Source organism: Solea senegalensis, linkage group LG11 (assembly GCF_019176455.1).
Source record: "Solea senegalensis isolate Sse05_10M linkage group LG11, IFAPA_SoseM_1, whole genome shotgun sequence".
Taxonomy (NCBI): Eukaryota; Metazoa; Chordata; class Actinopteri; order Pleuronectiformes; family Soleidae; genus Solea; species Solea senegalensis.
In genome coordinates this window covers 6,472,452-6,487,712 of record NC_058031.1, presented here as the reverse complement: position 1 = coordinate 6,487,712, position 15,261 = coordinate 6,472,452, and the positions used below count along the sequence as shown (strand labels likewise).

The 15,261-nt window shown below is 39.0% G+C and overlaps 3 protein-coding genes across 3 annotated transcripts; 2 read left to right on the top strand and 1 right to left on the bottom strand.

Annotated features, from left to right (window-relative positions):
- The first annotated feature begins 1,379 nt into the window (after positions 1-1,379).
- On the top strand, positions 1,380-4,510 carry lmod3 (leiomodin 3 (fetal)). The gene is made up of 3 exons (XM_044037862.1): positions 1,380-2,123; positions 2,233-4,005; positions 4,124-4,510. Exons 1-3 carry the CDS (start codon positions 1,836-1,838, stop codon positions 4,169-4,171), a joined length of 2,109 nt encoding a protein of 702 aa, XP_043893797.1. The 5' UTR covers positions 1,380-1,835; the 3' UTR covers positions 4,172-4,510.
- A 161-nt stretch (positions 4,511-4,671) lies between these two features.
- Positions 4,672-8,637, bottom strand: LOC122776996 (PRA1 family protein 3-like). The gene is made up of 3 exons (XM_044037863.1): positions 8,350-8,637; positions 7,238-7,455; positions 4,672-6,056 (listed from the first exon to the last, which is right to left on the bottom strand). The coding sequence occupies exons 1-3, from the start codon at positions 8,529-8,531 to the stop codon at positions 5,881-5,883; spliced, it is 576 nt and encodes a 191-aa protein (XP_043893798.1). The 5' UTR covers positions 8,532-8,637; the 3' UTR covers positions 4,672-5,880.
- A 431-nt stretch (positions 8,638-9,068) lies between these two features.
- Positions 9,069-14,463, top strand: LOC122777873 (NEDD8-activating enzyme E1 catalytic subunit-like). Its single transcript, XM_044039390.1, has 18 exons — positions 9,069-9,140; positions 9,243-9,281; positions 9,930-10,053; positions 10,171-10,251; positions 10,347-10,429; positions 10,962-11,042; positions 11,142-11,185; positions 11,271-11,335; positions 11,423-11,578; positions 12,374-12,476; positions 12,561-12,671; positions 12,824-12,877; positions 13,276-13,312; positions 13,402-13,483; positions 13,573-13,673; positions 13,755-13,818; positions 13,907-13,961; positions 14,058-14,463. Exons 1-18 carry the CDS (start codon positions 9,121-9,123, stop codon positions 14,144-14,146), a joined length of 1,389 nt encoding a protein of 462 aa, XP_043895325.1. The 5' UTR covers positions 9,069-9,120; the 3' UTR covers positions 14,147-14,463.
- The last annotated feature ends 798 nt before the right edge of the window (positions 14,464-15,261 follow it).

Below are 15,261 nucleotides of genomic sequence, written 5' to 3'. Positions count from 1 at the left end.
TCCTCATGTTAAAGTAACCTCGGAAACACAGTGGTAACACTCTTGAATGACTTTCCCATGTGCCTTGGATCGGATGAATTGTACAGGTGGAGAAAAAAAGAAGAAAAAAAAAGAAAAAAGAAAAATGCACTGGATTCAAATGTGATTGTGTATTTAAGATGAAAAAAACGTGTTGTTACCAAAACCAATTCCATGGCTACTGTCGTCTACGAAACAGTGGGGTATAGAATTGAAACGATTGTCACGACTTTTTCTCAGTGAAATGTTAGAAAAATAATATTCATAATTATGCTGTAACATCCAAATTGAAAACCAAGCTTGAAATGTTCACAAATGATTTGATCATCATTAGAGCCAACTGTGCACTCCATGAATTTCCATTTCCGACGTTCTTTAATCTTTGAATCAGAATGTATTATGTGAATATTGTTTATAGAGCATTTGTCCATGTTGGTGCCGTAGTGTTTTCAAATGCATGGTGAGAACATAGATCTTTTGATAATGACTTCTTTTTTATATTAACTGAAGACCACTGCCGTAAAAAAAAAAAAAACATCTCCTTATCTCCTTCTGTCTCCTTATCTCTTTTTCCCTCATATTTGTACAGTCAGTGCGTAGAGACATGTTGTTAGATGTTGTCATAAAATATTTTCCACTAGGAACAAGGATGTGAATAAACACTTGTGTGACACAGAGATGAATGTCGTCACTTTCTTTAAGAGACTTGTGTGGATGATAAACAACCAGCTCAGGTTTTGTTATTAAGTAAGCGACTAAACCTTAAAGCACAGGTCTCAAATTTGCCGCCCCCCCAATCAATTTCATTCGGGCTGCCGCGTAATATAAAGTTAGAATAATTTATTTCTGTATGTTTATTCATTTTGCAGCATAGCAGATTTAATATAGTGAACTATGTATTATCATTGTAAATATTATCATTTTCTCAAAAGAGAAAACCTTTTTTTTTTCACTTAACTGGTCCCCTACTGACCAAACTAGACGCTCAGTGGCCAGTTTGAGACCCCTGCCTTAAAGGTATAGTTGGATGTTTTCTGTTATTCACAATTTGTTGTTTTCTCTAGAATCTACATACCCATAGAGTAAAGCCAGATTCACAGTTTTTCCCAATTGGATGAAAATGATACTACACTTTTCTACACCCACTTGGACATATAACACACATTTGTCAGCTGTAACAGATTTGCTAAATACTGCCACCATTTTCCAAATCTATGCAGTACTATGCCAATGAAATGTAAGATAGTGGGAGTAATATAAATTGTTAAGAGCGATGTAAATCCTCTTATCATCTCGTAAAAGGTCAAACTATGTAATTACAGATCTCAATGTCTTAGCATCTTCCCTCCAACTGTGACAGTCTGTTTCCCCGAAGAAAAACTATCCCTTCTGGCTCATGTGTTTGTTGTCATCGTGCACCTCACAGTCTTCTGTCTTTTGGAGAGCTCTGTGTGCAGTTAAATGTCCACCCCTCCCACCAGGCCCATAGAAAAGATCCACCTGCTACTGTCAATCCCGCACTTTCCTGATGCATCTGTCAACCCCTAAGATCCTGACGACCAGGCCAGCAGGGAGGAGGGGTGCGGGAAAGAGAATGTTAACATGTCTTTCCCCTGCTTGTACTTTAAATATCTTCCATGCAGTTGACAGGGTTTAATTTTAGACTCCACGGGAGGCAGACGCAGAGGGTTTGTAGCTGAAGTCAAAGCCAGAGCCTCTCCATTTTGCTCTGTCCTGAGTCCTGAGTCATAGACCGGAACAGACAGGAACTAATTATTTTTGATACAAGAACAACCAAGAAACTACAGACCGCAAAAATGTCAAACAGTAGGGACAATGATGACCTCAGTGAAGAAGACATTGATGAAGATGAACTCCTCGCTATGCTTTCACCGGAGGAACTTAAGGAGCTTCAGAGTGAGATGGATGTTATTATTGCTCCAGATGAGACTGTACCAGTTGGACAGAGACAGAAGGACCAGACAGAAAAGCCCCCGACAGGGACGTTCGACCACAGATCCCTGGTTGATTACCTCTACTGGGAGAAGGAGTCCAAACGCATGCTGGAGGAAGAGAGAGTGCCTGCTACTTTGCTGCCCAGTGAGGTGAGAGGCCCAAATCCTCTATTATACTGTAATGTAGGCTATTAAAATTAGAAAAAAACCTCTACTAAAAGATTCTAATCTTGATGTTGTGATTTATTGTGTTGATTAGAAAACTCTGTTGGAGGAAGCTGAAAGGAAAGAAAAAGAAGAAAACACAGAGGTTGTGTATGAAGTGATAGAGGAAGTTATTGAGGAAGAAGTTGTAGATGGTGCCAATGGAGAGGAAATAATTGAGGAGATCATTGAGGAAATTATTGAAGAAGTCGATGAGAGGAATGAAGATGATAAACAGGTGGTTGTGGAAGATAATTTAGAGGTGAAGCTTCCAGTGAATACAGAGAAGCATGACAATACAGAGAAACATGAAAATACAGAGAAACATGAAAATACAGAGAAACATGACGATACAGAGAAACATGAAAATACAGAGAAACATGGCGATACAGAGAAACATGAAAATACGGAGAAACATAACAATACAGAGAAACATGATGACAATACAGAAAACGGTGTGGATCCTCAAGATCACAATACAGAAACATTAACAAAGAACAACACGGATACAAATGATGCAAATGATAAAGAGAGCTCAGCCTCTGAATACAGTGCATCGCAAGTTGAAGAGCAAAAAGTAACAAAAACAGACACTTTGCCTCCTAAAGATGCTCCAGAAGCACCAGAGGAAAATGAAACCAATGATAAGCTCCCACAGAAAGACGAGAGGAAAATTAACAAATTGAAAATTCCTAACTTGGCCTTGAATAATATTAAAATGACATCGAGGCCTTCAGGAAACGAGACAAACTTGGAGTCAACACTGGACAAGATCCGCAACAACAACCCGTCTGTTACTGAGGTAAACCTCAACAACATAGAAAACATTCCCAAAGAGATGCTCCTGGACTACGTCAACGCCTTGAAGAAGAATAAATACGTAAAAACGTTCAGTATAGCCAACACAGGTGTGGATGAAAACATCTCTTTCAATCTGGCCAACATGTTGCGAGAGAATCGCAGCATCACGACTCTAAACATCGAGTCCAACTTCGTCACGGGAAAAGGCATCGTAGCTATCATCCGCTGCCTCCAGTTCAACGAGACTCTCACAGAACTGCGATTTCACAACCAGAGGCACATGCTGGGTCACCATGCAGAGATGGAGATCTCACGTTTGCTCAAGGCCAACAACACCCTCCTGAAGATGGGCTACCACTTTGAGCAGCCAGGACCCAGGATGGTGGTCACCAACATTTTAACTAGAAATCTCGACCGTCAGAGGCAAATGAGGAAGGAGGAGCAAAAGCAGCAGCAACTGAAGGAGCAGAAGGAACTGATGCAGATGTATGAGAACAGTCTGAACCTGCCTCCTGGTTTACTTGAGATGCTGGGGTACTTACCTACCCTAGAACTCCTACAGGAGCATGGGCTTGTCCCGCCCTCGTCAGCACTCGGTGCTGTGCCTCAAACACACCTCAAGACAGAGCAGAAGGAGCAGCAAAAGGAGCAGCAAAGGGAGCAGCCCCAGAAGCAGCCTCAGAAGCAGATCAAACAGAAAAGCATTTCCAAACAATCCAGCACTGAACCAGCAAGTCCTTTGAGGAATGTGCAGCTCAAGAGAACACCCAAGAAACGTGACCCATTTCTGGACCAGGACCCAAGGGACAACAGGAGGCCAGACAGGGCCAGTTTCCAACTGAAGAAGACTCCCAGAGTGAAGGATGCAGGCAGCAGAGACACGACAGACGAAAAACCCAACCTGACTGAAGTCATTAAGACTTTGAAACCCATCCCACGTAGACGATTGCCACCAAAGGTTGACCTCACGCCACGTGATCAGCTTCTTGATGAGATCAAAAAGAGCAACGTCGCCTATCTCAAAGCTGTGAGTATCTCATGTTGGTACTGGTCTGCATCTGTTTGTCCAATATTATCGTTTAACTGCCAACAATGTGTCCCAGTATTATCTGATATTTGTATTTTATTTTGTGTCCTGTTTGCAGGTGCCGCTTCCCAAAGTCCTGGAATCAAGTGAAACGAGTCTCTTCTGAGGTTATAGCTTTAACTGTATGTTTTCACCATATTTTATGTTCACTTTAAACATATTTAATATTAGTTGCCTTATTCAGAAGAACTGTGTAAATTACTAGCATGTTAAATTTTCTTTAAAAGTGGGCTGGCCATGTTGTGTTGTAGTGTTTAGGAACTCATGACAATAAAGGAATGCAGAATTAAGAGTGCATTACCGATACAGCCTATTTTTTTAATTCATGTTCAAATGCTTTCAAATTAACTGACTTGATTTGTTTCATTTTTAGTGAATGATTTACTATGGAGCGATTGAGTTCATGTAATTAACCTTTTGCTATTAAAAACAACGTTGCTCCTTGCCCGGGGATACATTTCTTTCTTTTAAATCATAACTACAATACTTTGTAACAGCAGCGTCAAACTAAATCCTAACTGAAAGGGTAAATTATTATTACAAGCTGAAATAAAACCCCATGAAAGCAAGAATGACTTGGTTGAAAGAAAAAAAAAGACAGTAATATAAACTGGATTATCTTTATTTGTTTTACATAGGACAGCTGGGTTTTATGTCCAGGTCTGTGGTTTTGTCATCACTTCTCAAAAAATGAAAAAGTCACATGAAAAACACAAATATATATAATATACTTATAGCTTTCATACACAATCCATCTGGACCACCATTTGTGAGGTAAGCATGCACAAACTGCAGTCAAGGAGTGAAAAGCAATGGGGAAACAACTGCTTTTACTATCAGGAGTGTCAGTGTTATACACATAACATAACATCACAGATAACACAGGTTTCATTTGGTTTTTAAAAGGAAGGGGGAATTGATGGGAAACCAGTATGAGATGTATCGAGTCCAGTATTTCCTGATAATGAAGAAACAAAATCTTAATTTAAGCAATATATTTGCCTCATTGCCAGAGTTACGTTATGTTTCTAATCTGCAGCCATTTGTATTCATTACTGCATGCTATACTGTGATAATAAAAGGGATAACAACAGACAAGTTAATAACATGACATAATATTCAAACAATAAAGCTGCACTTGCCATTCATTTTTCACTATTGCATAGCTGTGGTCAGAGGGGATACACTCAGGACAGCCTCTATGGTCAGGAACTGTGTGCACAACATTTTTGACGACACTTTAATCTTAAATGGCAGAATTATTAGTCAGGCAATATAATCATATTCCAGCCTAGAAGCAAACTGATCTCAGATCAGATTTTATACAGCTCCTGAAATAGCGTGACGATAGTTATTGCTGTTGATTAAGCAGATAACAGTTAAAGAGAATTTTACATGCATGTTTTGAGGTAGCAAAATTAAAGGATATAACTGTTATCTGATTGGATTCGGCTCTCTTTTGTCGAAATGCTGTAAACACTCAAAAGTGTGTCGTCAACAAGGGCAATCGCCGTAATAATACACAGGAATGCTCAAATCTTCACTAACCGTTGGTACCCAGTGCATCTCTCTATCCAGTGCACAATGGGTGTGTGCAAATCTAATTATAATCTTGTTTTAAGTGCCTGTCTGTCTAATCATTGATTAGTGTAAACTAATACAAACAAATGCATAAATAAAGTACTAATAAGTATGCAAACTTCAGTAACTTGACATGTACTGCGTGGGGGGGGATACAAACTTAATGGGATAATGCTGAGAAAACCTAAATCCATACTGTATGACATTCAATTCTCTTAACGCTAAGCTTGACCTTTACTCCTTCATTTTGCTTTCAAGGAAATCCTGAATCTTGTTAATTTTCTCCTCCTGTTGATCCAGAAGGTCCATGATGATGCCCATGGGAGTTTTTTTCAGCCCAGCACCTTCCATCCTGTTCTCCAGTCTGTTCTTCATGTTGCGCAGTCTCAGGGAGGCGTGGATCAGGATTACTACCATAAAAGGAAGTTTGTATTTTAATGTAAGAAAAACACAATTCATTTATTTTAATGTCTCAAACAGTATAGGTAATGTTGTCCACAATATCTCTGGAAATTTGGCTAAACTAAATGTGATACTTGAAAGTAAGTGTGAGGATGGGCATATCTTTTATTCCCATGGCAGGCAGATACTGCATGCATGACATCAGTCTTTAAATGTAGTTCTGTCCAAATCAACAACACATGGCAACCCAACAACACAAGTAGCAGTGGTCAAGCCTCTAGGGAAGTGATAAATCTCCCGTGTCAATCTGCCGCCATGTCGGAGCTGCTATATTTGCTCTAATGAATCAAACTACCAATTATCTAAACCATGCTGCTGAACCTTTGACTCCAACTCCAGACCTTTCGCTCTTAACTAGAGCACAGAACCAACTTTACTGTACAGTCTGTGTCATGAAGACAGGTCAGCGATACTGTACATTATGTTCAGTTCCTAAAATGAGTCAGTGTTTGGAAAATCTTGTTCACCAGCACAGAAAAAAACATACTCATTCATCCCTGTGTGACTCACCACCACTTTCTGTCATGTAACAGTTGCCAAGAAAGGTTTGTAATAGGCTGTGAGGAAACCAAGTTGAAATCCACCATTAAATCTATTCCTTTACTAAAAGTTGTGTATTACAACATTCTTATAGGTCTCAATTTTCTTTGTCACAACTGAATATAGAATTCAGGGGCTTTCAAGTGGTTAAAAACCTTGGTAACTTGGCAATAACATTGCATTTTTCCATCCGAGTTTTGGATTTCCTCAGAACTGGCTGCCCATAAGGAATCAGCAAACATCTATAATTCCACCAAATGATATCTCATTCGCTTTTTGATGTATAATTATATTGTTTCTCCACTTATAGAGAAATGTTTTATTTGTAAAATAATTTCTTGCCATTTTTAAACATGCCATTAAGCACAAACATATGGCATGCGCTATTCTAATTAAACTAATACATTTTATACTGTTGTTTAGAATTGAGTTGATGTGCAATAATCATATCAAAATACGCTATTCCATTAATCCTGGTCAGTAGAACTTGAATCATGAAACATATTGGCCGAAATGGATTTTAAACAACTTTTCTGAATATAAATTAGGCCCAAACTATAGAACGATTGTAAAACATACAGATACTTACACAACAAAGGAAAGGTGATTCCAAAGATGAATACCATGACACCTCCACAAAGCGAAAGCAGGAAGTAGCTGGTGACCATAACGCCAACAACAAACAGGGTGGGGTTCTTCTTTTTGAAGTTCTTGACGATGGCTTTGTTCTCTCCAGCCCACACCGAGCCCATGAAAACCAGAGTCACCACAGCTCCTCCCAGGAACATGCCAAACGGGTTGAGGAACCTGTAGCAGAAATAATTATGTAATGAGTGCTCACATACGGTGGAAGATTTTCTTTATAACCTGCTGCTGGGGTTATGGGTTATGGGTTATGTGGTGAGTTTAAAGCATTGTCTCCAGAGAGAAAAAATCTCCTATTTAACAAATTATTCAAAGCATACAGTGCTTAACACATTTATTAGACCACTACCCAAAGCCACAACAGCCCTATATTAATAGCATTGGTTATTATCATGATCATGTTTATGTTTCTGTAATGGGTAATACACCACCAGTATGTAGAAGCTCTACAAGTGCAGAAAAAATAGTAAAGCACATTATTATTTTCATGATGATATCTTCATGATATATATATCATTATTACACAAATTATAGTTACTTGAATAAATAGTTACTACAATAAATAGTCCTGTATGTGTATTCTTTGCCCTGAAGAAGAAAGATCCAAATGACAAATGATTAAGTAAAATATGATGACACTTAGTTATGGACAAAATGGTGATTAGAGTTCATGATTTTATTTTCAATGATTCAAACTGGTTTTCTTTGATGCTGTGCTACATTCTTGCAAATGTACAAACCTCTACTAAATGTTGGGGCCTGAAACCTCAGAGACAAACACTTCTAGCATGTAACGTTGTTTTCAACATGGGAAAGAAGAAATAAATAGTGTATCAACACTCATATGACTAGCTAGTGATTTTTTTTTTAAAAAGGAAATGTTAAAAGGCCATCAAAAAGGGCAAAGTCACGGTGAACTGAACGTTGGCAGGACAATGCTTACAGAAATAGCCTGTGGTGTCTATGATGGGTGTGGGTAAATGGTATGCAGGCTAATTAAACACAGAGACACCCATGCTAGCCTGGCTGCGTTAGCATGCTAATGCCAGAACTCACCCAACGATGACGAAAACCACCACTGCCGCTGCGAAATAATTTGTCTGGTAGTACATTAGGTTACTAATCACTCTGTTGTTCCACTTGGCTAAATCTCCGAACTCTGGCTTGGCGAAACGGTCCGTTCCGGGGTAGAAATCGTCCCACGGTCTGAGGGGCGCGAGCTCCATCTTGGCAGCCATGGCTTCAACGTGTAGATTATGATCACACAAATACAAACATACCCACACTTGCTGCGTAATATTGACAGATCAGCTGATCTCGTCTGCGTGCTCCCAGCAAGAGGCGCGGAGTCAAACGCAACTGCTGAAGATCTCGCGAGATTAGTTATTTCAATGAAGTGCTTGGAGCGGAGTCTTGCGTCCCACAATGCGCAGGATAAGAATGATGAAATAGGTTATTCTATTATTATTGTTGTTATTATTATTATTAGGAGTAGTATTGTTGTTGTTGTATTACTATAGTATCTGTTAATTTACGACGAAAAAGTTATTTTTCTAATTGTCTAGAGCAAGGGGTACTCATGGAACATATTCAAATTTAAGAAACTGAAAAATCTGGGATTTCCAACAAAAATCTGAATTGAATAATAATCATTGTAGTTTTATTGTTTCATTGTAAGAAACAATAACGGGGGGGACTGACTTTAATCTCAAAATTCTGACAATGTGTTTCCTACTGCGGAAGTAGTGCGTCTGGCTGTAGCGCCGTGCGCAGCCTTGACTCTCGCGAACACAGCAGTCAGAATCGAGGACATGGGACCGTGAAAGTATGGCGGATGCCGAGGAGCCGTAAGTCTCAATGGACAAAAAATATAATTTTACTACACCGAAATCTTCGTAGTGTATCCTCAACACGCCGTGTATGAACACAGCTTTCCTTTATTCTTCCAGGGAGAAGAAAAGAAGGCGAATAGAGGACCTGACCGAGAAGTTAGTGACGAATGCTAAATAAAGGTGTCTGACTGGTAGCAGGTTGCACAGTGAGCAGCGACTGCTGGGCCAGGAGAGTCGAGGATAACCTGAAATAAACCATTTAGCTCTTTGTTATGTTCAGTAATAAACACAACTAATCAAGTAACAGTGTCAAACATAACCCTGACCCTGCACTGCACTGCACTAGTCATTAGCAGCACAATATAACTGTGTGCCAAATTATTAACACAGATTAAACCAGTGCAGGGTGTTAGTCCGTGTTCAAACTGATTAGACAACATCACAATCAGTCACATTCTTTTATAATGTGTTTAAAAAGTAGTGGTGAGACAGCTAAATTGTCAGTGGAATAGCACATTTGAAATGCTAAACAGTATACCACTAATTTGAAGTGTATAAGCCATAAGTATGAATGTTTTGAATTGGGACACTGCATGTTTATATAACCAGTCCTCTTCTTGACAACAGCCTAACGAACAGCATTTAGTTACATCTGTCAGTACAGTGCAAGACAATACAAGTCTGAAGTGAAAGTGAAAACAATAAAAAAAAATACTTTCGTAGTTAGATCCTCTATGTCTAAAAATGAATCTCATAAGTTATAATAATACAAGTTCAGTGTATCTTGGTGTGTTGTGTGTCCAGAATGGCTGTAGATGGTGGACACATGGACACTGGTTGCGAATGGGATGGCCGGTGGAATCACGTGAGGAAGTTTTTGGAGAGATCTGGCCCCTTTACCCATCCTGACTTTGAGCCAGGCACTGAGGTGACACTGAAACTGGATTGAAACATAATACTAAAGCTTTGACTTCACCCTGCCAGGATTATGTTCATGTTTTACTAAGTGCAGTTCTTGAACATTTCATTGCTTTTTTCGTACCAGTCTTTACAGTTTTTGTTGGAGACCTGTAAGATTCTGGTCATTGGTGCAGGAGGACTTGGATGTGAACTCCTCAAAGATCTGGTAGGAAATAGTTTAATCTTCATTTCATATTATATACGTTAGGCTTGAGAAAATACAATGGCTTATTTAAATTCTCACATTGCCTTGTGTTCTAGGCTCTGTCTGGATTTCGCCTAATTCATGTGGTTGATATGGATACTATTGATGTGTCCAACCTCAACAGACAGTTTCTTTTCAGGTAGGTTACATGCCTCAATTCCTCTCCTCACAATTAGTACAGCCTGGCTTTTGTATGCATGTGTGTATGGATACATAAAACAAAACCAAAATAGACAGCTATGCAGTGGCCCACACTGATGGTGTGTGAGAACCAGATGAATGGAGGAAAGAAGGTTTTTAAACCATGTGGTGTAGTGGTCCAGGTGTAGCTCATCACCTTAATGATGACCCTGCCTCCTTAAGCCTGAAAGGGAGAGAAAAGGCCAGCAAGTGAGCACTCCTAATGATAAGGTGGGGTCATTACACAGTGCAATAATAGTGCAATAAAAGACAAATTCATCTTGTAGTGGAACTATTTTCTTCATGTTACTATTAACCTTAATCATTTCCATAATGCTCATCGAAAAGCATAATTTCCTGAAATTTATTTAGTAACCATCTCTACCCATGCTGTGAAGTTATTCTATTAAAAGTAAACTCCAAATTGTTGGTGCATTACTGTATGAGCAAACCAATGTCTTTATAATTACCTGCTTCACACATTGATTTAGGCCCAAAGATGTTGGACGACCAAAGGCCGACGTGGCAGCTGAATTTGTAAACAGTCGGATTCCTGGCTGTGAAGTCATCCCGTATCCTTTGCAGCAAGTGCCTTCAATGATACTTGAGTTCAGTGAAAGTTAAATAAAACAGCTTCATCATCATTTTAATTCCTTAATAATAACATGCAGTCACTTTAAAAAGATCCAAGACTTTGATGAGTCCTTCTACCGGCGTAAGTCTGTTGTTTTTTTTACTATAAGATCCATGTATTAGTAGATTTCAATATCAGATTTAAAACACTCATCTTGTCTTTGCAGAGTTCCACATCATCGTCTGTGGACTGGACTCCATTATTGCCAGACGCTGGATGAACGGGATGCTGGTAGGGATGAGAAATCTGATGAATTATCTTTTATACATTTACAAGTGTGTGAGCATAATCTGATTGAGTTATGCTGCATTTTCAAAGATATCCCTACTGAGTTATGAAGACGGAGTCCCGGATCCCAGCTCCATCATTCCCCTCATCGATGGAGGGACTGAGGGCTTTAAAGGAAACGCGCGTGTCATTCTGCCAGGCATGACTGCATGCATCGACTGTACCCTGGAGTTGTACCCGCCACAGGTTGGTTTTTTAGACTTTTTTAGACAAATTAGAGATGGGCATGCCCTGCAAAAATGCTAACCGACTGTCCCTGACGATTATTTGTAGTCACCCACATGCACACACACAGGTTCTCACACAACACTGCTGAGAGTGCTTTTGTGTGTGTTTGTAGCAGAGTCTCTCTCTGTCCTTTCTCTCCTCTCTATCTGCTCCACATGTGAGGCCACACAAACACACGCCTCCTGCCACTTAACCTGAACCTGGTTACAGAGCTGTGAATCACTGCGGTTGTGTTATTTTGGGAGTGCTGCTTTGAGTTATCTGAGCAGTCAGAAGAAATCCTCCTGATTTGACAGCGCAGGTCTAAAAGTAAATAAAAATGTAAACTTACAATGGCTTCATACATCCTGTAAACACAGACTTAGCCTCAAAGAGAAAATCTCTTAGTAATGTATCTTTTTAATATACTCACAAATAGTCACATTTACTGATTGACTTTTTGTAATTATAAAGTATTCATGCCCAACCCAAGTATAAATACAGAAAAACTGATAGAAATAGGTAACTGACAAACAGGGCAAAAAAAGAAGAAAAAAAAGACAGTCTGTGGAACCCAAATGTGTTTCTTGGAAAGGATGTGCAGTTAAGGCACAGCAGTGCACCAAATATCTCACCCAAACAGACGGAAAAAAATGAAAGACGTAAAATGAAAACATCATTGATGTATTTATTTTCCTTCAAACAGGGTTAGTGCTACATCTTTACCTTTATGCATCACCTTAAATGTTTATTTATTTTTTTTACATCCCACAGATTAATTTCCCCATGTGCACCATTGCGTCAATGCCAAGGCTACCAGAGCATTGCATCGAATATGCCAGAATCTTGCAGTGGCCAAAAGAAAATCCATTTGGAGGTAAGCTGACATGTTATTCTTTCATATATACCTGTCTACATTATTTCAACACAGGCTTACAACCTCACTCTGCTCCTCCTCTAGATAGCGGCTTGGATGGAGACAATCCTGAACACATACAGTGGGTGTTTGAAAGAGCCCAAGAAAGAGCTGCAGAGTTTAACATTACAGGAGTGACATACAGACTCACACAAGGTGAACATGGGGAATATAAAAGAGTGATTAATTCAGTGGTACAGTGATTTATTTATTGTTAAAGGTGACATTGACACACTTGGTTCACAAATATCTACAAGACTGTGATTTTTAAAAAAGAAAAGAAAAAGTGACTGTTTCTTCTGCCACAGGTGTAGTGAAGAGGATCATTCCCGCTGTGGCATCAACGAATGCTGTTATTGCTGGTATGAAACACTTTTTCTTTTCTTTGAGACATTAGCTTTTTGAAATGTTGACATTTATATGACTTCATATTGATGGTTTGGAAAGCCCTGGGGGTCAGGAGGAGACGCATGTAATTTAAAAACAAATTAACACTTTTTTCACTTTTAAAAACAGTTATTAGCTAATAAAGGCAACCTCTTCCACAAGTGTGTCTTTATTAAATGTTTTTTCTCTTTTGCTGTGCTCTTTTCATATCCCTATCATGGAAAATTGTGACTAAGTCACCTGTAGTTATTGTTATGCTGATCCAGTTCTCAGTTCTTACACCGATTGTGGTGCACAGTCTATCAGACCACGTATTTAGCCACTTGAGAAATAACATGATTCAGTTAATTTGACCTACTTTTGTTCTCCACAGCTGCGTGCGCCACTGAAGTTTTTAAAATTGCTACAAGGTTGGGCACGAGAACACACATCTCATTTCAAAACACGTTGATCGCGTTTACCCATAAAAATGTTACTAACCCAAGATGTTGTCTTTCAGCGCATATATTCCTTTAAATAATTACATGGTCTTTAACGATGTGGACGGACTATACACCTACACTTTTGAAGCAGAGCGAAAGGTTTGTTGTTGCGCTAACTGGGGAAAGTAACACTTCTTGTCTCCGTGTGGATGATAAATTGATTTCTTTTTGTCCTTTATGATTTACAGGAGAATTGTTCAGCATGCAGCCTGGTGCCTCAGGACCTTCAGTTCCCTCCTTCTGCCAAGTTACAGGAAGTTTTAGAGTACCTGACAGAGAACGCTTCACTGTGAGTGTTCGGCAAAACTGTTTTTCAATGCCGCAGGAGAAATAACAAGCAGCGAAAGACTATTTATTTTATGTTTTCCAGGCAAATGAAATCCCCCGCTATCACTACAACACTGGAAGGGAAGAATAAGACGCTATATTTGCAGGTGATGTTTATATTTTGTGTTGGTTACATGGAAATTAGTCACTTAATTACCAGGTTTGATTGATACAATTCTGATTCTTTTTTTCCAGTCTGTTAAATCTATCGAGGAACGAACCAGGCCTAACCTCTGCAAGACTCTAAAAGGTAATAATAAAAGCAAGTCCTCCAGTCTGTCCACTGTAAGCTTTGATCTGCAGATATTCCTCCGTCACTGTAGTCTTTCTTTTCCCTCCGATTCAGAGCTGGGGTTGTCAGACGGACAGGAACTGGCTGTGGCAGACGTCACCACGCCCCAAACGGTTCTCTTCAAACTCAATTTCACTGCCTGAACCTCCGTGACAGCACGTAGAGCACTGATATCAGATGGACTGAATCTGAAAACGTGTCAGTCATTGTGGTGTTGCAGCAGAATATTTTTGATGGCAGTGATTATGTAAATGAGTACACTCTCACTTGTCAAATAGGATTGTTTTCTTGTACAAATGAGAAATCAGTTAACTTTGTTGTTTTTTTTCGTATTATGTTGTTTACTTCTTTATGTATTTGACCTATGCTGACTAATATTGTTGCTATTTACCTGTATGTCAATTGCGTGAGTAATAATGTGCGCTATGCTCTAATAATAAAGTTTTATTATCATCCTTGAGGGCCAGGCTTTTTGAGTTTTCTTCACTTGGCAGCAACTGATCAGCTTCACTCATGCTGAACGAACTGAACTACTCCTGCAACACATTCAGCAGAAAGTCTTGTCATTACGTTTACAAAAAAAAGGGATGGGATATATGATTGTATTGTGTACTGTGAACAAAAGCGCTCACAATAAGTTGATCATGGTAAATGCTCATGATTGGGATAATCATTTATTTGGAAAAGTGTCATTAATCCATGTGAATGACTTAAAGATTGCTGTTTTTCTTGCCAGCCTAAGGTGATTTATTTTGATGAACCTCAAGGAGGAGCTCATCATTTATGATTATTTTGTTTTCAATTCACATTTTCAATATGTATATATATCTATATCTATATATATATATATATACACATATATATAAATGTGTGTGTAATTGCAGTTACATTAAACATTTGTATATCATTCCTTGACTAGGTGACTAGTAACACATGTGTTTTATTTATTGGAATAAACACTTAGTTTAAATCATCATTGTTTTATATTTGACAGTCCTGTGTCAGCTGTGGGTAAACTGTAGCTGCAGGCCGGTTTCAACATCTCCGCAATCCACATGTGGAGCTACGTTTAAACAACAAATCAATAATAAATAAACAAATAAATAAAGCATTGTGCCTTTTTCTGGACGCAGCTGATCATTTCTGTCCATGTCACTCCTCCTCGTCACTTTAAGCTTCTTATGGCGCTAATGAAAGTGGCCGCACATTGTCCCGGGGAGTCCAGATGGTTGCTGTCTTGATTAAGTTTTAATTTTGA